The sequence below is a fragment of the Stomoxys calcitrans genome, chromosome 5, assembly GCF_963082655.1.
Source record: "Stomoxys calcitrans chromosome 5, idStoCalc2.1, whole genome shotgun sequence".
Classification (NCBI taxonomy): domain Eukaryota; kingdom Metazoa; phylum Arthropoda; class Insecta; order Diptera; family Muscidae; genus Stomoxys; species Stomoxys calcitrans.
The window spans coordinates 157,756,448-157,782,316 of record NC_081556.1 but is presented as its reverse complement, the minus strand read 5'-3'; the positions used below and the strand labels follow the sequence as shown (position 1 = coordinate 157,782,316).

The following is a 25,869-nucleotide window of genomic DNA, read 5'->3' as shown; positions in this document are numbered from 1 at the left end:
CGCCCAAAATTCCCTGAGTTATATTAATTTTAAATTTTTGTTTTAAATTTTACCAATTTGCTGGTTCATGTCTCGGCTAGAACAACTTTAAATTCACATCCGTCACACATTTGGATAGAATCGAAAAAAAGAGTAAATAATCTGCCATTAGAGATAGCTCTACCCGTTGAAATAAAACTCGTTGAAAAAAATTTTAATTCTAATAACCCCGAAACCAGAAAAGATATTTTTGACCCCATTCGTACTTTTTGGTAGGTTTGTTTGGGCATTATCCAGCAAAAAATTGGAAATCGAACCACAAATAAAGATTTGGCAGCCCAAACATTTTTTCGAAATGCCGAGGTCACAAACTTAAGGCCTTGAAAGAGCCCTACATACCAGTTCCCAAATGGCAGATTTTTTAACCATTTTTTTTTTATTCTATCGCACTGTGTGTCGATTGGGATAGTGAATGTGTTTTTTTTTTCCTATTTTAACGAATATTATAACATTCAACAAAAGTGCTAAGTATGGTTCAAGTCGGACCACATCCTGATATAGCTCGAAATAAATCGATCTTCCGATTTGATTTCTTGAGCCTCTAAAGGGCATGTGTTATCCGATTTGACTGAAATTTTTAACGTAGAATTTTGTTATGATTTGTTACAGCCTTGATAAATGCGATCAATATAGGACCATGACTTCATATAGCTCGTATATAAACGGATCTAATTATTTGAAAAAAGTCATTCAAAGAACTTGTCAAATGCGATACATTGTGGATGTCTTTTACTTGTCGTATCTTTAATTTACATTTACAACCACAATGCAATTTAGGCTGGTGTGTTTTTATTATCTATAGGGTTATGATGATAATCTTAATCTGCAGTTTATCCTTAAGCTTTACGCTGCTTAGTAAACTCTAAAATTGTAACTTAAAAATAATAAAATTCTTTAAATACACCAATACGCCTTACAATTCTAACCATTCTATATATATAAATTCTTCTTTAAATATTATATAACATTTACTAAATGTGTTACTTTCTTCTTCTGTCATTTTAGAAAAATGTGGTGTTGAAACCGTAGAAGAAAACAACGAAAAACCAAATAAAGAACCCAACTTATATTTATACGATGATGACTTGGAAACAAGGCCGCATATATCGACATTTATATCTTCACTTGCCAATTATGAAAACACCATACCTGCTGCCACCGATCCAGATGCTAAAGCGCCAGCGCCTTCGGCGCGCATGGGTAAGTCAATGTCATATGTATAACCCCACCATCACGACCACCACCAGCCCCCAAAACCAATAAATCACATGAATCCACTATCTCGTGATGAAGTGTCTCGAATGTCCCATCTACTCGTCCACACATCTGAATGGAGGAACGACGTCAAGCCGTTTTCATGTGACCCCCCACGCACCCACATAGAGGCGCTGTCGCTGTCAATGGGTGTGAATAAATTTTATTACTCCCAATAAAAAAACAAGTAAAAGCGTGCTAAGTTCGGCCGGGCCGAATCTTATATACCCTCCACCATGGATCGCATATGTCGAGTTCTTTTCCCGGCATCTCTTCTTAGGCAAAAAAAGGATAAAAGAGAAGATTTGCTCTGCTATTAGAGCGATATCAAGATATGATCCGGTTTGGACCACAATTAAATTATATGTTGGAGACCTGTGTAAAATGTCAGCCAATTCGAATAAGAATTGCGCCCTTTGTGGGCTCAAGAAGTAAAATAGAGAGATCGATTTATATGGGAGCTATATCAGGCTATAAACCGATTCAGACCATAATAAACACGTATGTTAATGGTCATGAGAGAATCCGTCGTACAAAATTTCAGGCAAATCGGATAATAATTGCGACCTCTAGAGGCTCAAGAAGTCAAGATCCCAGATCGGTTTATATGGCAGCTATATCAGGTTATGAACCGATTTGAACCATACTTGGCACAGTTGTTGGATATCATAACAAAATACTACGTGCCAACACTCATTCAAATTGGATAAGAATTGCGCCCTCTAGAGGCTCAAGAAGTCAAGACCCAAGATCGGTTTATATGACAGCTATATCAGGTTATGGACCGATTTGAACCATACATGGCACAGTTGTTGGATATCATAACAAAACACGTCGTGCAAAATTTCATTCCAATCGGATAAGAATTGCGCACTCTAGAGGCTCAAGAAGTCAAGACCCAAGATCGGTTTATATGGCAGCTGTATCAGGTTATGGACCGATTTCAACCATACTTGGCACAGTTGTTGGATCTCATAACAAAACACGTCGTGCAAAATTTCATCAAAATCGGATAAGAATTGCGCACTCTAGATGCTCAAGAAGTCAAGACCCAAGATCGGTTTATATGGCAGCTATATCAGGTTATGGACCGATTTGAACCATACTTATCACAGTTGTTGGATGTCATAACAAAACACGTCGTGCAAAATTTCATCAAAATCGGATAAGAATTGCGCACTCTAGAGGCTCAAGAAGTCAAGACCCAAGATCGGTTTATATGGCAGCTATATCAAAATATGGACCGATATGACCCATTTACAATACCAACCGACCTACACTAATAAGAAGTATTTGTGCAAAATTTCAAGCGCCTAGCTTTACTCCTTCGGAAGTTAGCGTGCTTTCGACAGACAGACGGACGGACGGACGGACGGACGGACGGACGGACGGACGGACGGACGGACGGACATGGCTAGATCGACATAAAATTTCACGACGATCAAGAATATATATACTTTATGGGGTCTCAGACGAATATTTCGAGTAGTTACAAACAGAATGACGAAATTAGTATACCCCCCATCTTATGGTGGAGGGTATAAAAACAACAACAACAAATAAGAGAAGTGAGGGTGGCTGGATGAACTGGATTTAATTAAAAAATCAAAGTTGTTAATTAGTTTTTACAGCTTCGTTCTGCATATGGGATGGATTTAATTTAAAAATATTTTTTATTAATTTAGTAGTGGCGTACCAAGTCAATAACATTCATACGGAATGTGTTAAACGTTTTATTGCAATCTACAAATGGCCTTTTAGCCCGGGGGATTTTTTTTACCAGCTCATCACTCTACTCTACAATTTTGCAAACGTTATTGTTTTACGCATTTTTAGGTGAATAGTGGAAAATTAGGAAACAATGTGATTGAAACAAACTGAAGACTAACGAGAACGTGATGTTAACATTAGAAGAAACTTTTATATCTTTAAGGTTTACGATCTTATATCAACCTTTTCAATCACATGAGCTTTTCCCCAGTTCCATAATTCATACATAATTTATACATATGACTAACAGAAGTAAGAAAATACAATAACAATGTCAAAAATTGTTAATGGGTTTCAAGCCAAGACGGAGGATTGTGCTAGATAAACTATATAGATATAAATATTAACCGATATGACCTATTTGCCATCCCCACTACCTTTATCGGCACGAAAAATCTATGCAAAATTTAATGTGATAGCATTATATGTTCAATTGCCAAAACATTTTTCGAGTTTTTACAAACGGAGGCCAACTTGGCGGTGGTCATCCCCTCACAAGTGTAGCACTTCTCTACTTCGAACTAGGCAGCAACAAGTAAAAAGGCGTTAAGTTCGGCCCGGCCGAACTTTGGATACCCACCACCTCGGGTATATATGTAAACCACCTTTCGTCAAAATCCATAGAAAAATGCATATTTTATGCCCCGTAGCAGCTACATCAAAATATGTTTCGATTTGAACCAAATACAATTCATAGTTCAATTTTGTATAACAAAATAATGATAAGTTTAGTAGCTATATCTAAAAATAAATCGGTCTGAACCATATACGACACTGACGCCGAAAAGCCTAATATAAGTCACTGTTGCAAATTACAGTGAAATCGGATCATAAATGCACATTTTATGGGGCCAAGACTTTAAAACGAGATATCGGCCTATATGTCAGCTATATGCAAATCTTGATCAATCTAGGCCAAATTGCAGAAATATGTCGAGGGGCTTCACTTAACTCATTGTCCCAAATTTCGGCGACAACGGACAATAAATGCGCCTTTTACGGGCTCAAAATCTTAAATCGAGAGATCGGTCAATTGATCAATCTAGGCGAAATTGCAGAAATATGTCGAGGGGCTTCACTTAACTCATTGTCCCAAATTTCGGCGATATCGGACAATAAATGAACCTTTTATGGGCTCAAAACCATAAATCGAGAGATCGGTCTATATGGCAGCTTTATCCATATCTAGACCGATCCGAGCCAAATTGAAGAAGGATGTCGAAGGGCCAAACACAACTCACTGTCCCAAATTTTGGCAAAATCGAACAATAAATGCACCTTTTATGGGCGAAAGACCTTAAATCGAGAGATCGATCTATATGGCAGCTATATCCAAATCTGGACCGATCTGGGCCAAATTGAAGAAGGATGTCGAAGGGCCAAACACAACTCACTGTTCCAAATTTTGGCAAAATCAGACAATAAATGCGCCTTTTTTGGGCGCAAGACCCTAAATCGAGAGATCGGTCTATATGGCAGCTATATTCAAATCTGAACCGATCTAGGCCAAATTGAAGAAAGATGTCGACGGTCCTAACACAACTCACGGTCCCAAATTTCGGCGACATCGGACAATAAATGCGCCTTTTATGGGCTCAAAATCTTAAATCGAGAGATCGGTCTATATGGCAGCTATATCCATAACTGGACCGATCCGAGCCAAATTGAAGAAGGATGTCGAAGGGCCCAATACAACTCACTGTCCCAAATTTCAGCAAAATCGGATAATAAATGTGGCTTTTATGGGCCTAAGACCCCAAATCGGCGGATGGGTCTATATGGGGGCTATATCAAGTTATAGGCCGATATAGCCTATCTTCGATCTTAATCTGCTTATGGACAAAACAAAGAATCTGGGAAAAGTTTCAGCTCAATATCTCTATTTTTTAATGACTGCAGCAGACAGATCGGACATACGGACGGACATGGCTAGATCGTCTTAGATTTAGGTAAAAGTCGGGCGTAGCCCTACACTTAATTCTTGTATTCCTATTATAATATCGAATAGAACCTTGCAAAATGTTGTTACGAAAGGAACTAAATTGTGTCTAATGCACGCTTAAAAACGTAAAACGCCTTAAAGATTTTTATGGGAACTATATGTGAGTCTATACAGACTTTGATGAAATTTTACACACATATTGGGACGTCAAATAAAACAACTCATGCTAAATTTTGTGAAGATATGACCGAAATTTTGCCCACTACAGCATTAAAAGGCCATCTCGGATGAAAGTTATTTATTTATATATTCAATCTTATAATAAATATAAGACTCAATAAGAGATATAGCATTGACTCTTTATCTAAATCTAATCCGATTTTGAGGAAAATATACATGGGATCTATATCTAAATGAGGTCCGATTTGATGAAATTTTGCAAACGCATTGAGACTTAACCCATTAGTGCATAGTTATCGGACGTTTTTATTTCATCCGCTACGTGTGCATGCGAATATTTTCGAAGCAATAGGGTAGCTAAATTCAATTCTGAACCAATTTTGATGGACGTCGGCGTATGTTTTCCCATGGGTTATTAAACAATTCGTATCGAATTTCGAGCAGATATGTTCAAACTGTAATAACTACGTTTGATAAATGACAATATAATTGCAAATTACCAACAAATCTGACAAACATATATATGAGAGCTATGTCTAATTCTGAACCAAATTTCGAGCAAACTACTCAGACAATGTGATAGTCGACAAGGAAAGCTTTGTGCAAAGTTTTGGCAAGATTGTTCAAACAATGCGCTTGCTGTGGCTGTTGGTATGATAATCAGGCGATATGACAGCTATATCTGAATCAGGGCCGATTTCTATGAAATTCACCAGTAATGTCGAGAGTCATAAGAAAATCCCTCCTGCCAAATTTCGAGAGACTCGGTTAACAAATGACAATTTTACTGCAAATCGGACGAACATATATATGGGAGCTATATCCAAATCTGAACCGATTTTTTTCAATTGCAATAGACTTCGTCTCTAGGCCGAAAAACATGACTGTACCAAATTTTAAGACGATCGGATGAAAACTGCAACCTGTACTTTGTATACAAATTAACATGGACAGACGGACAGATAGACAGACAGACAGGCAGGGCATAGCTAAATCCAATCAGAAAGTGATTCTGAGTCGGTCGGTATACTTATCAATGGGTCTATCTCTCTTCCTTCTGGGTGTTACAAACAAATGCACTAAGTTATAATACCCTGTACCACAGTAGTGGTGTAGGGTATAATTACATCAAATAACAATTTACAGTTATCAAATTTCAACTTTAAAGGTATTGTTAAATAACAAAAATAGAAACAAGCTCTTTAATTAACGCTTTCAAATAGAAAAACACCAGTCATAGAAAAACACCACCTCCAAAATTTCAAGCAAATCGAGTAATAATTGCGCCCTCCAAAGGTTCAAAAAGTCAAACTGGGAAGTCGATTTATATGGCAGCTATATCAGGCTATATACCGATTTAGACCATTCTTGGACCAGTTGTTGGAAGTCATACCAAAACGACATATGCAAAATTTCAACCATATTGGATAAGAATTGCGCCCTCTAGAAGCCCATGAAGACTAATCGGGAGATCGGTTTATATGGCGGCTATATCTGGATATGGACTGATTTAGACCATACTTGACAAAGTTGTTGGAAAATGTTGCAAAATAAAACACCTCATGCAAAATTTCAGCCAAATCGGATAAGAATTGCGCCCTCTAGAAGCTCTAGAAGTCAAGACCCAAGATCGGTTTATATAGCAGCTATTTCAGGTTATCAACCGATTTCAACTATACTTAGCGCAGTTGTGAAAAGTCATAACGAAACACGTCACACAAAATTTCAGCCAAATCCGATAGGAAATACGCCCTCTAGAGGCTCAAGAAGTCTAATCGGGAGATCGGTTTATATGGCGGCTATATCAGGTTATGGACTGATTTAGACTTTACTTGGCACAGTTGTTGGGAGTCACACCAGAACACTTCATGCAAAATTTCAGCCAAATCGGATAAGAATTTCTCCCTCTACAAGCTCTAGAAGTCAAGACCCAAGAAAGTTAGCGTGCGCGACAGACGAAGGGACAGAAGGACGGACATGGCTAGATCGACTTAAAATGTCATGACCATCAAGAATATATATACTTAATGGGGTCTTAGATGCATATTTCGAGGTGTTACAAACGGAATGACGAAATTAGTATACCCCATCCTATGGAGGAGGGTATAAAAATAAAAAAAAGTCTAAAAAAGCAAGTAATAAATTGAGTAATAAACATATCCAGGGTGGCGGGCATCAGCCCAGCAAAAACTTGATAAGTACACGTCATTATTTTTGACATGTAAAATAATGGATAACTCATTATCCTTAGATTTACTAGCTGCTAAAATATAACGAGTTATCAACAGGAATACCATCTGTGTTACCGGTAGTACAAAAGTCATTACATACAACATTCGATGAACCTCAAGAATAAGCACTTATTTGTAATAACAGAAAACAAATCATTATTAAAATCTTGGTATTGATAAAAAGAAACTGAGGGCAAGATGTACACTCTGTGCCACAAAACTACTAAAATCACTCCCATGTGTTAGTATATTGTGTCTATAAACAGAAAATGTCAAACAAACACAAAAGCATAGCCATCTTTGGTGAAATCGAATAAAAGTTTGCTTTTGTATTACCTAATATTGAAAGGAGCAAATAGTGTCTTATTCAAATAATAGATAATATAATAGGAAATCGTCATGTCAAGTAATTGTAAACGATGCGTAAAAATAAGTAGTTATTAGTTTTTGAATGAGCTTACCTTTCTGGTTATTTGGTAATGAGAGTTTTTGCTGGGTGAATTTGGACACAGCAAAACATAATGCGTTTTTAGTTCTTCATACAACAAATAAAGCTGTGCTTGTTGTCAGTTTTGTATGTAAATAAAAAAATTTTAATACTTAAGCCAAAACTGCAATCTTTAGAAAGTGGTGCTCAGTTCTGGAACATCATCCGAATAAATGTATTTTTTAATGAAATGTAATTTTATTATTTTTGTTTTTTATTCTAAACAGGTACCCTGATTGGTGTTTTCTTACCCTGTATTCAAAACATTTTCGGCGTTATTCTATTCATTCGTTTAACATGGGTTGTCGGAACTGCTGGTGCAGTATGTGGCTTTCTTATTGTTCTGACTTGTTGTTGTGTGGTAAGTATCATACTAGCATTTTTATAGAATCGCTATTTTTAAGAATTATTAGAACCAATTTCAACATTTATTTTGTATCAATAGTTAAGAGGAAAATGTCCTAAAAAAAAGATGTGAGAGAATATAAGATATGTCGAAATCAACTGTTGTCTCATATATATAAAAATCGGATTGTTGCTGTTTATATCTATAAATGTTTGTTTATCGGTTTCATGTACATCGTTTTGAACGAAAGAAATCACCCTAGTTTTAAGATCAATAAACCGGCTTTTTTCGATTTTCGAACCTTTCGAAAAAAGAGAGTTAAACAAAATCTGGTTTAAGTTTATGAGGGTAAACCGGTTTTTTTCTTTATAAAAGTAAACCCCTATTAAATTTTTTAAATAAACCTATAGATGAAGTCAAAAGTCCACCAGCATATACTTTCTCTCAGCTACTTTCTCTTAGCATCTTAGCGGAGAAAACATGTAAAGAAGACAATTTTTCAGGGAAGACGAAATTTTGAATGATTTTTTTTGTAAATACAAAATTTCAATAAAATTATCTACAAAGTCAAAAATTAAATGAAATTTTAATGAAATGTTTCAAAAAAAATGTACTCGCCCTAACAGGCAAAAAAATTTGAAAAATTAAAAATTCGGCAGAGCCCGGCCAGGATTCGAACCTTGCATTAGCGTTTGAAGCCATCAATACAACATCTAATAGATGAACAAAGTCATGTGTAGAACGAAAAAAGTGTAATTTGTCACCGAAAGTATGTCTGTCATTACACAAAAAACATGCATTGGGAAAAGTACAGCTAATAAGCAGGGTTGTCGAGTGTGGTTAATGTGGTAATTCATAGATGCGTTTTCGCTATTAATACGATTCAAATACAACATACCAACGCACGGCACTTGAAGCCTTCACACCTAATATGGTTTAAAAGTCTTCTAACCAAAGACGAAACGCGTCCCATGGTGGTTGGTGTGTGTTGCTATCTTTGGCATTCCTTTTCCATTTGCATGTCCGATCATTGAGCTCGTCTCGAAAGAGAAACAAACAAAAATTGTTAAATTTAATAAACTTGATAAATAAAAAATGTTTATGTAATTTTTCTTATACAAATTAATTCAAAAGGCAAACTTGTTTGAAATCTTCTCAGTCGAAAAAAATTAATAAAATATTTTAAGACAAAATTTCGTTTAAAATTGTGCGAAGAACAAATTTTAATTAAATTTTCTATAGACAAAATGTAATTAAAAATTCTTTATAATATTTCGCCTAAGGGTAGAATTTCCATAAATTTTGTTAGTCTTCTTTTAAAGGTCAAAGCCCAAGAAAATATTTTCAAAAGAAAAAATTTGTCGTCATTACCACAAAATATGTTTAGAAAAAAAACATAAGTAAGGAATCCGATTTATCAAAAACCCGAGATATGGTCATTTTCATGAAACCGATTAGTATATTGAGCTCAAAAAAATGGAAAAACGGGTTTTCAAAAATCGAACTGATAACTCTACCTTAAATTACGAAGCTGGTACAAAAATTGTGCTCAAGTGACGTTGAGGAACATTCCACCAAACGGTGCAAATCTGATATTCACTAAAATGGTCCCTCCAGAAAATCACAAAAGCTTTTCAAAGTGTATTTCTCACTTTGTAAATTTGTTTAAATTAACTCACCATTTTTTGAAGTCTCATCGAATAATAGAACATCGTATAATACAATACAAGAACATTTTATTTTAAGTACCATAAGAGCCTTTTCGATTTGTCATAAGTCATTACCTTGCGTCTTGTTTTGTTATTCATCGAGCCCAGCCAAGGTCCTTTGAATCGATTTCACAATGAAATAAATTTTGTTTTTATCACAAATTTGGCCCCCATAGAGTCTTTAATGATAAAAACACTTATTTTATGGCAGCCTTAGAAGACAATAAAAACAATATTTCTGTAATTAATAACAGCTTTGTCTCCTGACGTAAATTGAAAAAATAGAATACAAGAATACCTTTTATTTATTTTCAGACCATGTTAACGGCGATTTCAATGTCTGCTATTGCAACAAATGGCGTGGTGCCGGCGGGAGGCAGTTATTTCATGATATCAAGGTAAGTCGGTTTCTGTTGTTTTTGTTGTTGTAGTATACGAGGATGGCATAATGGGGGGCTTCAAAAAAATACCAGACTAAATTCCATTTCAAACCCTGAGAAAACACAAAAGAACGGTGCGGCATTGCTTCTTTAACATAACTTCTCCTTTCAGATCACTTGGGCCCGAGTTTGGCGGTGCTGTGGGAATGCTTTTTTATACGGGTACTACCTTAGCGGCAGCCATGTACATAGTGGGCGCAGTTGAAATTGTGCTGGTAAGTAAATCATCTCCGCCAAATAACCCCTAGAACCCAGGTCAGTGGAAGATATTTCGTATGTGACATTTTCAATTCTATTTTCCACAGACGTACATGGCTCCATGGGCCTCGATATTTGGTGACTTCACAAAGGATGCCGATGCCATGTACAATAACTTTAGGGTATATGGCACGGGGCTGCTGTGTTTCATGGGTAAATTAAAAAACAAAAAAAAAAACAACAACAACAAAGAAAAACAATGCTATAAGCATTCGTGCCAGTTTTGATGCACACGCTTTAATCTTTTGATAAATGGTTTCACTGATTCTATTTGGAATTTACCCCCATTTCATCCATCTCTCGAACTTATTCTCTATAGGTTTAATTGTCTTCCTGGGTGTAAGATTTGTTAATAAATTCGCTGCCGTGGCCTTGGCCTGTGTTATTTTCTCAATAATAGCCGTCTATGTTGGCATATTCGATAACATAAATGGCAATGAAAAGCTTTAGTAAGTATAAGCCAACCCGCCACCAACCCACTCCCTACCACCCCACTGCCAAAAACCCACAAAACAGACACAAAATGTATTTTAAGAGGGACACAAACAATACACATCCTGTTCGACAACTCACACACTCTTACAAACAAGACATACACTCTGACATCTTTGCGAACCTACACAGCCCCATTCACACGAATGGACGGACATACGTACACACATTTTAATTAACCCTCAATCAGATATTAACCTTTGTACCAAAAATAACAACAGCAGCCTTCACATTTCTGGTCAATGGAATAAAATTCCAAAGGGGTAGGCGGCAGGTAGAGTTATCATCCATCAGCCATCATAAATAGTGATGGTAGTAGCCATCACAACTCAATAGTTATGCTTGGTTGGGGGGGGAGGGGATATGTAAAGAAGACAGCAATGTAGCTACACATAAACATAGGGATCGGCTTATCCATTGTGTTGTTGGGATATTAATAACCTTTGATGCCTCAAAGGTTTGATGTGTGTACGCAAGTAAGGCATCCGCGATGGAGGATTACAATGATCAATATTTTTGCTATTAAGGACAACACCGCAAATAAGATTATGCTAATGGTATATCCTTAAGGAGAGAATGGAAAAGAGATTGAGAAACACAAAAAGACAATACGTTTGAAATTTTACAATTTTCCAGTAGTTGCGAGGGCTGTCCCAAAATAAGCCGACCTTACAGAGTAAAGACAAAAATTTTTGGAAAACACTGTCTTTATTTCTCAACAAAATTTCCTTTTAGCTCGATACACGTTTTTTAAGCTTCGATACCGTTAAAACTCAGCAAACCATTATTTTATGGTTGTAAAGGAAGTCCCACACTACTCCAAAGTAGAATGTAGCTTTGTTTTTATATAGGTTGGACTGTGACCTTTCAAATAAAAGTATTGTATTTTTTCCATATTTACAAATTCACTGAGATCGTTTACTGTTGAGAGCTCCAATAAAAAAAAAAAACTAAACAACATGACGGCTTTTCGCATAAATTGTTATTTTTTTGACTACTATTTGAGCTTCTTTTGGAATTGCTTTGGTACCTAACACATGTGAAGGTAAAAAATATGCCGTGTGAGAACGGGTAGAGATATCTCTTTTATATCGTTGCATTTTGGGGATTTTTGTAAAAAAATTCGGGCATAATTTATTTTTAGTTTTTTAAGGACACTTCTATCTGGAATATTCAAAAAGAATTACTTCGATATGTTTATTCGTTCTTTTCTCTTAGAAGCACTATCCAGTAAAAAAATTGAAAATCAGACCATAAATGAAGATTTGGCAGCCTGAACAATTTTTCGAAATAACGAGGCGAGCAATTTTAGGGGCCGGCCGAAAGGCGCCCGGACCACCGAGGGCCTTTAACCATTCTTTCAGCTTTAACCATTTCAAATTTCAAAGAGATATCTCTAGCCGTTCTCACACGGCATATTTTCGACTTTTTTTTTTCAATTTTCTCCCATTGTGCAACGTGAAAAGTTTCTGCCGGCGGGTGGCTTTTCTTCTTCTTCTTTTACCCAATACAGAATATCATATATTAGGCTGCAAAGACAGATAAACTTACCTCAATGATTTGAACATTTGTTGTCAGAAAGTCGAGTTAATTTCCTTGTTTCATGCACCTATTATTTGCTCGTTTCATGGCACCAGTAATGCCACTCCAAAAAAATTATTTCCAAACATAATTTAAAAAAAAAATCCTACCAAAGCCGATTAAAGCATATCAAATGCTGTATAAACAATAATAAGCTTTATATTTTCTATATTCACCACCGATGGGTAGGATCTTGAGGCCATAAAAAACTATCCGTATTTAGTTGCCAGATATACCAATGTCCCAAAAAGAGATGCATTTCTTATCAGAAATTTAGGAAATTTGGAAATTCGTTCCAATTAAGTCAATATCGACTCTGTTTGCCGATAGTGCTCTGTTTGGAATAGTGAAACCCCTCGCAACAGTATTAGCCCTCATGACATCCATTTTCCAAATTGCAAATTTTGCCATGAAGATTCCACTAAGGAACAGGGACAAACTTCTCACATATCAATGAGTGCAGTTCGATTCAAGTTTCAGCTCAATGATAAGGGGCCTCCTCCGAACGGCGTGCCGCAGTGCGACACCTCTTTGAAGAGAAGTTTTACATGGCATAGTATCTCACAAATGTTGCCAGCACTTTTGATGGTCTCACCAGGATTCGAACCCAGGGGTTCAGCGTCATAGGCGGACATGGTAACCTCTGCGCTACGGTGGCCTTCTAACCATATAACATGATATAATTACCAGGTAGTGTACCATATACAGCTGAGTAAAATTGTGTACTTCTGTCAACAAGTTTTGTTTGTGTTTGTGTATTATAGTTAAGAACCATAACCCACACAAACAACAAAAACTAGTTACGTACTCAAAATCAGAGTTGCACTAATGACTGATTTTGACAGAGAGTGCACTCAATATTTTGTTGTTGGGCAACTGCCAATACCTGTAAATGAATATACCATACTATACATAGTTCAGAAGATGATATGAATGTAGCTTCAATACAAACTCAGCACCCCATGTATCATTTTGGAGTTAGTAGAACAAAGAGTTTTAATAAATTACATATGTGAGCAATATGGATGATTATTTTATATAGGGCAGTTAGGCCTTATAAAATAATGTAAATTGTATGTAATGTATTAGTACTTCTATAACAATTTCGACCCTTCATTAAACGGCATCACGAGGATAATTGTAAATGCTCTTAACGAATACAAAAAAACAAAGGTTAAAGGTCCCAAAGGTTAAAGGTCCCAAAGATTACCAGAGTCCCAATGTAAATTTCGTGGTTTTTTATACATTGGCCAGAAATGTGGTTTTAAGCTTATATTGATCAGGGCCTACTATCAATTTGTTTAACAAATGTAATAGGTTAACAAAAAATACATTTTGATCCGAATAAAAGTTTTGTCAAGATCGGCAGCATCCTCGTCATGTTTAGTGGCATTTCTTAGATACCAGGAATATATTTCACCAGAGAATGAAAACACAAAAGTATAATGGAGGTCTCTTTTAAAATCAAGATGTGCATTTCAAATGGCTAATCAGAAACAGTTAACTTATTGGTAACATTTTCTGCAACCATAATATCTACTAGCTAATATTGTTAACATATGTTTACTATTGATTGGGTTCCGAAATGCAAGAGACCACGAAACCGAAAACAGTGCGGTCAGATAGTCAACGTTAATCATATGATAATGCACTCGCTAGTTAGCTATTGAAACAATAATTTTGTACAAAAAAAAAAAAACAATTTTTAATAAAAAAAAAAACAAAAATCAAGCACGATTAAATTTTTTCCTAAATGCTGGTATTATAAATTTTTCAGTTACCTTTTTTTATTATTGAAAACGCCACTAAATAGTTTATACCTCACTTAAATTGATAATGAAATGAATAAAAACTTTGTTTTCGTTTAGAAATTTGTTACTTGGTACGCTTGAAATTGCTCACAATATTTTGCCTAAGCCTCACAAATAGAGTTATTATTTATACATTTTTTTTAATTGTATCACAAATGTATGCCATTGCTTTATTTCCTAGTGCTTCCCATTGTATTATTATTTACACAGAGTAGCAGAAGAAAGTTGTTGATTGTAACGATTTAATGAATTTCATAAGAGCATGACTATGTGCTTAATCCTTTTTCTACTCAGCAGGTACAAAGGACGAGAATACAATACCATAAATCCCTACAACAATATGAATACATGAAATACATACTCGAACAGAAGAATATTGAATTTCCCATACATAATAGTTATAAATATCATCATTATAAACATCATCATCGTATAAAATATAGACATGAGAATACAGTTCATGATTTGATCGTAGACATACATTTTTTTGCAGGCAACTATATAATGAATTTTGAAGTTTGAATATACCAATATAACTGTTTATAAAAAAGGCGGGAAGTTTTTACATGGCATAGTACCCCACAAATGTCTATCCACATTCCTATAAAAGAGATCTTGGAGATAGCCACCGATGCAAATTTTTTCTGATGCTCTCGCCATGTTGCGAACACAGGCGTTCAGCGTTATAGGTGGATATGTAAACCTCCACGCTTACTTGACTTTACTTTAATTGGCTATGACAGCGCCTCGATCTTCTGCGCTCATTCTAAAATCTCTGACACCTAGTTTCGAGATGTCTCCCACCACTTGAAAGTGGCAATCTTTTTATATATTTCAAAATTCAAATAGATTGCCACTTTCACCTAAACTACCATCTCACTAATGTTGCCGATATTATTCAGCCATTTAAAATTTCTCTACTAAGTAATGATTCCTTACGGCATGCCGTTTGGACTCGGCTGTAAAGGGCTTCCTTATTATTGTTATGAGATAAATATCCCCAATATTCGATAATGGCCTCTTGTTGTTGTTGTAAAACTGCCTTACAACGACGTTTGTGAATTTCAGCCAATTCGAGAAAGAATTGCGCCCTTTAGGGGCTCAAGAAGTAAAATAGAGAGATCGACTTATATGGGAGCTGTATCAGGCTATAGACCGATTCGGACCATATTTGACACGTATGTTGAAGGTCATGGGAGAAGACGTTGTACAAATGTTCGGATAATAAATATGCCCTCTGGAGGCTCAAGATCCCAGATTGGTTCAAATGGCATCTATATCAGGTAATGGATCGATTTGAACCATATTAGACACAGTTGTTAGAAGTCATAACAAAATACCTCATGCAAAATTTCAGCCAAATCGGATAAGAATTGCGCCCTCTAGTGGCTCAAGAAGTCAAGATTCAAGATAGGTTTATATGGCAGCTATATCAGGTTATGCACCGATTAAAAGCATGCTTAGCACTGTTGTGGGAAGTCATAACTTAACATGTCGTGCGAAATTTCAGCTAAATCGGATAGGAATTGCGCCCTCTAGACGCTCAAGAAGTCAAGACCCCAGATAGGCTTTTATGACAACTATATCAGGTTATAAACCGATTTTAACCGTCTTCAGCACAGTTGTTGGAAGTCATAATAAAACAACTCATGCAAAATGTTAGCCAAATCGGTCAAGATCCAAGACCGGTTTATATGGAAGCTATATCAAAACATGGACCGATATACCATTTACAATCGCAACCGATCTACACTACTAAGAAGTAGTTGTGCCAAATTTCAAGCGGATAGCTTTACTCCTTCGAAAGTTAGCGTACTTTAGACAGACAAACGGACAGACCGAAGGACATGGCTAGATCGACTTAATTGATCATACCATGACGATCAAGAATATATAGACTTTATGGGATCTTAGACGAATATTTCGAGGAGTTACTAACAGAATGAAGAAATTGATATACCCCCATCCTATGGTGGAGGGTATAAAAAGCTAATAGTCTAATGCCTATGTTCAAAACACTTAATGCAGCAATAAAGAAGTTTTACTTGACAGATTTCCTTGATAGAACTGTCAAGTAAACCTACTTTTTCTTTAGAAAATTGGGGGTCTCCAAACCAAGTTTTTACGGCCGTATTCACAAAACTTAATAAAGCCTTAAAATAGGTTTAGTTGAAAGTTCTATCAAGGAATTCTGTCTAATTAACCCTTTTTGAAACCTACATTAAGATTTGTGAATACCTTTGTTAATATTTCGCTCAAATTTGGGACAAAAATGTTTAAGTGTGATTTCTATTGTTAATTTAAAGCAAATGATGGTTTAAACCAAAAAATAGAACATATTCACATTGCCATATTCTGTATTTCTCATGTGTATATCGATTGCCATTCTTCTAATACGACTTTCAAAGGTTCATTTAATTAAAATCGTTTATTTAACATCATTACTTCTATGTAGCATGTGCGTACTCGGAAAACGTTTACTCAAAGATATACACATCGATAATTGCACAAAAGAAGACACAGTACTCTCCGATTTATTCTGTCCAGATGGCAAATGCGATGATTATTATCTAAGTAAGTTTTCCACAAAATGTTTTCTGCGAGGATAAGCTATGCACACTGTGTATAACAAAACTTTCTTCATGTCCATACAGATAACAATGTGACCAAGGTAAAAGGTATTAAAGGCTTATCCAGCGGTGTATTCTACGACAATATCATGCCCTCATTTTTGGAAGTAAGTACACCGACTTTAGCCAAAAGCGAACTTACTTGGTATTAAAACTCGTCCGTGTGTTCTCTCCATTGCAGCTGGGACAATTCATCGCGTATGGCAAGAATGCAACTGACATTGACAATATGGCACCATCAACATACAATCAAGTAATGGCAGACATCACCACCTCATTCACTCTACTCATTGGCATCTTTTTCCCATCTGTCACAGGTGAGTGTCTGTTTATGATTCGTTGGATCTCTTTTATTACATTTTTGAATCGTGTAGTGGTTGTTAATTTTTATGAGCAAACTAACTATCCTAATTAACGGAATTTTTATGCGAAATTACTGCTCGCGTTATATGGTTATAATTGGTGCTTCCCCCATTTTCTTCAAATCTCGTTTCGTTTTCAAGGTATTATGGCTGGCTCCAATAGATCAGGTGATTTGGCTGATGCCCAGAAGAGTATACCAATTGGAACAATCTGCGCTATTTTAACCACCAGCACAGTTTACCTATCATGTGTGTTGTTGTTTGCCGGTACCGTGGACAATCTACTGCTTAGAGACAAGTAAGTGATTCATTTCCAATGAAAATAAAATTGTTGTATATACAAATTGGTTAGTCAATATAATGTCAATAATTCCAATTGTTTTCTGTGGTGAAAACTGTTTTGACATTATTAGTTTTAAAAATCTTCAACTCTGCCTAAAGCCACTCCTCGAAATCCAAAAAAAAAAAATTTTGGTAGTGATTTAAGCCAAAAAAAAAAAAAAATCATGTAACAAGTAGGAGCGTGCTAAGTTCGGCCGGACCGAATCCTATATACCCTCCACCAAGTATCGCATATGCCGAGTTCAATACGCGGTATTTCTTTTTAGGCATACAAAGAATATTGAATAAGAACTGTTATGCTATTGTAGCTTTATCAAGTTATAGTCCGATTCGGACCATAAATGAATGCTGAACATTGTACAAGTCTTTACGTAATATTTCAGTTCATTCAGATAAGAATTGCGCCTTGTATGGGCTCAAGAAGCAAAATCGGGAGATAGATTTATTTGGGAGCTGCATCAAGCTATTGATCGATTCAGACCATATTAGACACGTATGTAGAAGGCTATGAGAGAATCGGATGAGAATTGCGCCCTCTAGAGGATCAAGAAGTCAAGATCCCAGATCAGTTTATATGTCAGCTATATCAGGTTATGTACCAATTTGCGCCATACTTAGCACAGTTGTTGGAAGTCATAACAAAACACCTCATGCAATATTTCAGCCAAGTCGGATGGTAATTGCGCGATTTATTGGCTCAAGAAGTCAAGATCCAAGATCGGTTTATATGACAACTATACGAGATTATTAACCGAGTTGAACCATTCTAAACACAGTTGTTGGAAGTGAAACCAAAAACCACGTACAAAAGTTCAGTCAAATCGGACGAGAATTGCGCCCTCTAGAGGCTCAAGAAGTCAAGACCCAAGATCGGTTTATATGACAGCTATATCAAAACAAGAACCGATTTGGCCCATTTACAATCCAAACCGACCTACACTAATAAAAAGTATTTATGCAAAATTTCAGCGGCTAGCTTTACTCCTTCGAAAGTTTGTGTTCTTTCGACAGACAGACGGACGGACGGACAGACGGATGGACATGGCTAGATCGACTTAAAATGACATGAAGACAAGAATATATATACTTTACAAACAGAATGACGAAATTAGTATACCCCCATCCTATGGTGGAGAATATAAAAAGGCGTTAAGTTCGGCCGGGCCGAACTTTGGATACCCACACCTCGGGTATACATGTAAACCACCTTCCGTAAAAATCCGGTGAAAAATGCATACGTTATGCCCCATAGCAGCTATATCCAAATATATTTCGATTTGGGCCATATACTAATAAATACAAGTCATTATTCAATTATGTATAACAAATATTAATCTTTTTAGTAGTTATATCCAAAAATAAACCGATCTGAACCATATACGACACGGATGTCGTAAAGCCTAACATAAAACCTTTAATCGAGAGATCGGTCTATAAGGCAGCACCGCTGAAAATTTTTTCTGATGGTCTCGCCAGGATTCAACCCCGGGCGTTCAGCGTCATCGGCGGACATGCTAGCCTCTGCGCTACGGTGGCCTCTTTTCTACTTAGCATTATTAATTCTAAATACAAATATTAAAAGGCTATCTGTTCGAAGTATATTCTGTTTCTTTATGTTTTAGGAAAACAATTTTTTTTACAAGGTCAATTTCGTAACCTTCATTTAGAATTTTGTCACAAAACTAAGAATACCAGACTTGAACATATGAATTCCTAAAAACAAATAAACAATCTTTCAAATCAACCTTTGAAGTTAGAACAAAACATTCAGTTCAGTATAGATAGACAGACTTAGACCAATATTTCCAAGTTTTCAAAGGAAATAACGAAGTCATTATGCCCCCATCCTGACTGGAAAAATATCAGAAAGTTAAGCTATCGCTACTTCAGTGATCTACTAAGAATAGCAAACAAGCGCGACCAGTGGCTACTTCCAAACAACAGTGATAAGCTGCACCTTTTCTCCACATTCTTCTCTTGGCAAAATTTCAGCTGTAGCTCAAAATCTTCTAGAGCTTCTTCTTCTTTTTGACTCCCATTAATAATCAATGAACAATTTCTGTGAATTTCAGTGACAATTTCAGTGAATGGCATTCATATGTCAATTCCTTAATATAACCTTTCCCATATATTACCAATACTTCATGCCACACGAACAACTTTCTTTTTTCCATTTACAGATTCGGTCAATCTATAGGTGGAAAACTGGTTGTAGCCAACATTGCTTGGCCAAATCAATGGGTAATTTTAATTGGCTCATTTTTATCCACCCTTGGAGCTGGTCTACAAAGTTTAACGGGAGCGCCGCGTCTGCTGCAGGCCATAGCCAGAGATGAAATTATACCATTTTTGGCCCCATTCGCCAAATCCTCTAAGCGAGGTGAACCCACTCGGGCATTGCTTTTGACTCTCTGCATTTGTCAGTGTGGTATATTGCTGGGTAAGTTTAAATTGGATATTTCATTATTATGTAACTTTTAAAACATTTACATAAATTTTACTTGCTCCTTCAAAACAAAGGTAACGTTGACTTGTTGGCGCCTTTATTGTCCATGTTTTTCCTTATGTGTTACGGCTTCGTAAACTTGGCCTGTGCTGTGCAAACCCTTTTGAGGACACCAAATTGGAGACCACGTTTTAAATTTTATCACTGGTCTTTATCACTCATTGGCCTTACGTTGTGCATCTCCGTTATGTTCATGACATCCTGGTACTTTGCCTTAATTGCCATGGGAATGGCCGTTGTGATTTACAAATATATTGAATATCGAGGGTGAGTCTACTAAACAACGGTGAATGATAGATGCAATTCTTATGTCTGCCTTTTTCTACAGAGCCGAAAAGGAATGGGGAGATGGTATTCGTGGTATGGCACTCACTGCTGCCAGATACTCGTTACTTCGTCTGGATGAAGGACCTGCCCACACCAAAAACTGGCGTCCCCAGATTCTGGTGCTCTCCAAACTCAATGACAATTTCATGCCCAAATATCGTAAAATGTTTGCCTTCGCCACCCAATTGAAGGCCGGCAAGGGGTTGACCATCTGTGTGTCTGTGATACAAGGTGACCATACGAAAATCGGCAATCGTGCTGTCGAGGCAAAACAATCCTTGCGCAAACTCATGGACGATGAAAAGGTCAAAGGCTTTTGTGATGTTTTGGTGGCCCGAGAAATTGGTGAAGGTGTTAGTTCAGTGTAAGTTGAGATAGATCAATGCTATGCAAACCCTATTCATTATCTTTTCATTTATCTGCTTAGTGTTCAAACCATTGGCCTGGGTGGCATGAAACCCAATACCGTCATTGTCGGTTGGCCCTACAGTTGGCGAAAGGAGGGTGTGCAAAGCTGGAAGATTTTCATTCAAACAGTACGCACAGTTGCTGCCTGTCACATGGCTTTGTTGGTGCCTAAGGGTATAAACTTTTTCCCCGAATCGAATCACAAGGTGAGCCTCGGTCAAAGAACCTCTTAAACTTCAAAAACTTTCTCATTTCACTTTACTTTTGTTTTTTTTTTTTTGTTAAACTCTAGATTGGAGGCAACATCGACATATGGTGGATCGTTCATGATGGTGGCCTTTTAATGTTATTGCCTTTCTTATTGAAACAACATCGCACATGGAGAAATTGTAAATTACGCATCTTCACTGTCGCCCAAATGGAGGACAATTCCATACAAATGAAAAAAGATTTGAAAACGTTCCTCTATCATTTGAGAATTGAGGCAGAAGTTGAAGTTGTTGAAATGGTAAGTCAGTTACATATAACTCAATGAAAAAAAGGATATTTGATTGTACATAACGTCATGCATAAGGCTAGTTGTTGTCATTTGAAAATGTCAACTCATTTCTTATAACATATGCTCGCTGTGTCTTCGTGCTGGTATATAAAGTTTACAATACCCCCGTATATTGGTTTAGGAGTGGGAAATTACAACTAGGGTGAATATTTAGATGATAATTTTTTGATCTTTTTCTCAAAAATTATTTCCTGTTGCACAACCGAATAAACTTTTGCATATTAATGACTAAAATACATTTTTTCCATTCAAATTTTTAGAAAAGCTCTCTCCCAAACCGCTTTGAAATGAAATGTTTGTTAAATTTCTTAAATCGTTTTTTTTATCGAATCACCTTTTATCTCAGATTTTATACATTTTTTACACACCAACACAGTTGAAAATAATAAATTGTGTTTGTATGAGAGGCAGTCAAATCCGAATGTTCACCTAGCTATGTAAAATAACAACAATGCGACAACCGAACGAAGTAACACGAAGTTGCTTACACTGTACGTGTGCTAATATACTTTTTTCCTATTCCCATGGACATAGGATTTTGTGTGCGGTTGAGTGTTGTTACCCATCTATGTTTTAGACATATTTTCCAACTGATATGGCGGAAATTTCACATTTTGAGTTTGAGTCAGTAGATAAAAACCTTGCACCATCTCAGACACTATTTCCTATAGATGCAGCAGTGATAGACATATTGGGTTTTCATATGGTATAAGAAAGCCTCGGCTGGTATAACAGAAAAATTAACTACTAACTGTCAGCACACAGTGTTAGCTGTTATCAGCAGACTTTTTTAGGTTTTGCAATCAGCTTATAAACTGTTACAACTACCCTTTAAATCAATATCTCGGTTTTAATTACATGAGTAGCTGAGTGTAGTAAAATTATTTTCTTTTATGACTTCCAACACCATAGTTTATGGTGGTCGATTGTCGGATTGTCTACGTGATAAAAACAAACACTGACTTGAAACAGCTCACACACGTTTCGTACTTGGCTCAATGGGCTACCAGTGCATCAAGAAAAAACCACAATTTGGTAGGGTTTATGGGCTGGTTGCATCATTGGACCGTACTTCTTCATCGTAACTGTAAATGGTGAGCGCTATCGTGAGATGATATTTAACATTTTTTGTCCAAAATTCATGAGCTTGACTTGCATGATATGTTTCAACAAGACGGTGCCACATGCCACACAGCACGTGTAACCACGGACTTATTAAGAAGCGAGTTCGGTGAACATTTTATTTCACGTTCTGGACCGGTCAATAGCCCACCAACATCGTGCGATTTAATGCCTTTGGTCTATTTTTGGTGGGGCTATGTTAAAGCTCACGTCTATACAGACAAGCCCGCTTCAATTGACCCATGGGAAGACAAAATTGAAGCATTTATTCGTAAGATACCGGCCAAAATATTGGAAAGAGTATGCCAAAATTGGGTCACGGTCAACATTTGCATGAAATAATCTTCAAATACTAAACTATATGGACCGATCTATCGATTCAATTAAAGATTTCAAGCATTTTTCTGAATTTTATGTGTTTTTTTTCTGAAGAACGTTCCTATAGCACTTAAAAAATCACCCTTTATATCGGTAGACTAAAGATAAATTGGATTGGTCACGCCAAATTTATTTTCAGCTGGTGTGCACAAAAGATTGAGATCACTGTCTGCATAATTGGAGGATTTAAATCACTTCTCATACATAGGGGCCGCGATAGTATTCAATTTATGGCGTTCTTAAGCTAATCTTGTCTTCTCCAAAAAATATTATCCCCTAGTCCAAGACAAAATTTTCGAATGATGAAGAATAGACGTCAGAGAACTTGCGGTAAAATTTTAATAAAGCTATAGTTTAACATTAGTTAGCCCCTGTTCCTTAGTGGAATGTTCATCTTTTTTTCAACTGCGATAAACGTACATAGTACCAGCCTTTAATCAAAAACGAACTTATCTTGAACGATTGTCTTAATTAGTATCTCCCGGCGGAAACATCACAAAATTATTTCAGCGGTGATTACCGTACTGCACTCATTGATATGAGAGAAGTATCCCCTGTTCTTAATGGAATGTTCAAAGAAAAATTTACCTGAACTCAAAGATTGTCTTGGGATTTCAAATTGCAAATTTGCCCATGAACATACCATTAAGGAACAGGGACAACTTGTCACATATCAATGAGTGCTGTCCAAAACAAGTTTAAGCTCAATAATGAGAGACCTCCTTTCTATAACCAAAACCGAACGGCGTGCCGCAGTGCGACACCTCTTTTGGGGAGAAGTTCTTACAAGGCAAGGTATCTCACAAATGTCGTCAGCATTAAGAGGGGATAACCAATGCTGCAAACTTTACCTGATGCTCTCGCTAGGATTGGAACCCAGGCTTCCAGCATCATAGACAGACATGCTATCCTTAGCGCTATGGTGGTCTCTGGTATATGTTCTTGAGATTTCAGCAGCATACTATCGATCTGCAGACTACCTGTTAAAATAATTTATAATAAAACGTAAATTTTCTAATAATTTATTTATTTTCTTCGTTTCAGATGAATAGTGATATCTCAGCGTATACCTATGAACGAACATTAATGATGGAGCAAAGGAATCAAATGTTGCGAGAATTGCGATTGAATCGCACGGAAAAAACTAAAGTTGTATGTATAACCATGAAAACTAAAAAAGAATATAAACTTTCTTTTGAGAAAATTGACAAAATTAAAGTAAAGTCTTTGCCACTGAAATGGGTCCTGAAGGCTCATCTCATTGGCTGTTGATAGAAATAAAAATAGTCGGATTTATGTGACATATAAGTGAAATAAGTAGCATAACTTATAAGATTTATGTGTATTTGACATACGTATTTCGTGAAATGGGTATTCATTTCTATAATCATACATTTTTTGTATAAATGTCAAATGTCAATGCAAAGACTTTACTGCTCATTTGGTGGACACTATTCGCATCATCAACGTCATGTATCATGGTTACATTTGGTTTAAAACATGATTTGAGTTGTTATCTTGTGCCTTATGTCTTCTTTCTTTATTATTCAGTTTAAAAATTTCATTGGATCGAAAAAAAAGACTTCTTATATTGGTGTACTTTCATTCAGTTATGATTAATTTTTATTAACACATAACTCGTCTCGTACACACTCACAACCACACACTCGCCCACACCTACATGCTCATAATGCATACCATGTACATCCTAAAATAACTATCGTTTCTGTATCTGTATAATTATTTGTTGGTATTAATACAAATTATGTATGTGTTCTCTTAAATCTAAACTTCGCAAAAACAAACAAATCTTCAAAATTTTTACGCCATGGACCAGAAATCGACCACTGGGGAGGACAAAATGCCTTTGGTAAAAAACAATCTAATCTCTTCTACATCTCTTTGTTACTACTACTACCACAAATACTACCAATACTTCTAAGTGTGTTCGTTTTATACTATTCAAGGGAAATGAATGCGTTTTTTTTGCGTTTGTTTTGCGTTCCTTTTGCGTTTGTTTTGTGATTGTGTAGCTGCATACAACTTTCGAAAACACTTCTTCGTCTTCACCTCAAACAAATATTCATCATTCGCTCATTTGTCGTACGACTTGTTTGTTTTTTTCTACCAACACAATCACAACATCAGAAAATATCATTTCATTCATTTGGACTTGGACCAGAAATCTTGTTCCCTTTAAAGTTTCTTTGGATGAGTGATTACAAATATTCGTTCTTTTCGGCACATTGATTATGTCTTTTACATATTCAACATGACATCGATGATATGGTCGCTTCTCATTGCTATATGTAACAAAATGTAACTTGGCTCATCCATGGCAACTTTCTGTTCTCATTTAATGTTTACGGCTTTAATACAAAGAGTTATCCAAATGTCGCTTAAGGAAAAGGGTCAGAAAACAAAAACAAATTAAAACCTCTTGATAGACCAAAAAAAGTCAACTTCATAGAATTATCTCCCAATTAAATCAAATAAGGAAGTATGTACATATTTTTCAAAAAAAAATCTACCTTTACATAGTCAAGCAAACTTAAACTACATACAAATGTAGTTTTAGACCATGATTTAGATTAAATAATTTCCATAGCCATTTTTATACCCTCCACCAAAGGATAGGGGTATACCAATTTCGTCATTCTGTTTGTAACACCTCGAAATATGCGTCTAAGACCCC

At 36.2% G+C, this 25,869-nt stretch overlaps 1 protein-coding gene across 3 annotated transcripts in view; it reads left to right on the top strand.

The window, feature by feature from the left end:
* Positions 1-25,869, top strand: part of LOC106088421 (solute carrier family 12 member 6) — a 56,088-nt gene that overhangs the window by 22,860 nt on the left and 7,359 nt on the right. For 2 of the 3 annotated variants that reach the window (XM_013253937.2, XM_013253936.2), the window contains exons 2-18: positions 1,045-1,239; positions 8,131-8,264; positions 10,274-10,356; positions 10,511-10,613; positions 10,704-10,809; positions 10,976-11,105; positions 16,996-17,114; positions 17,195-17,277; positions 17,352-17,487; positions 17,674-17,830; positions 20,055-20,314; positions 20,395-20,647; positions 20,709-21,071; positions 21,135-21,321; positions 21,408-21,623; positions 24,219-24,326; positions 25,012-25,044. In XM_013253937.2, the coding sequence (XP_013109391.1) occupies positions 1,045-1,239; positions 8,131-8,264; positions 10,274-10,356; positions 10,511-10,613; positions 10,704-10,809; positions 10,976-11,105; positions 16,996-17,114; positions 17,195-17,277; positions 17,352-17,487; positions 17,674-17,830; positions 20,055-20,314; positions 20,395-20,647; positions 20,709-21,071; positions 21,135-21,321; positions 21,408-21,623; positions 24,219-24,326; positions 25,012-25,044 (2,666 nt within the window). The remainder of the gene's footprint in view (positions 1-1,044; positions 1,240-8,130; positions 8,265-10,273; positions 10,357-10,510; positions 10,614-10,703; positions 10,810-10,975; positions 11,106-16,995; positions 17,115-17,194; positions 17,278-17,351; positions 17,488-17,673; positions 17,831-20,054; positions 20,315-20,394; positions 20,648-20,708; positions 21,072-21,134; positions 21,322-21,407; positions 21,624-24,218; positions 24,327-25,011; positions 25,045-25,869) is intronic. The other variant, XM_013253938.2, reaches the window with a different exon arrangement.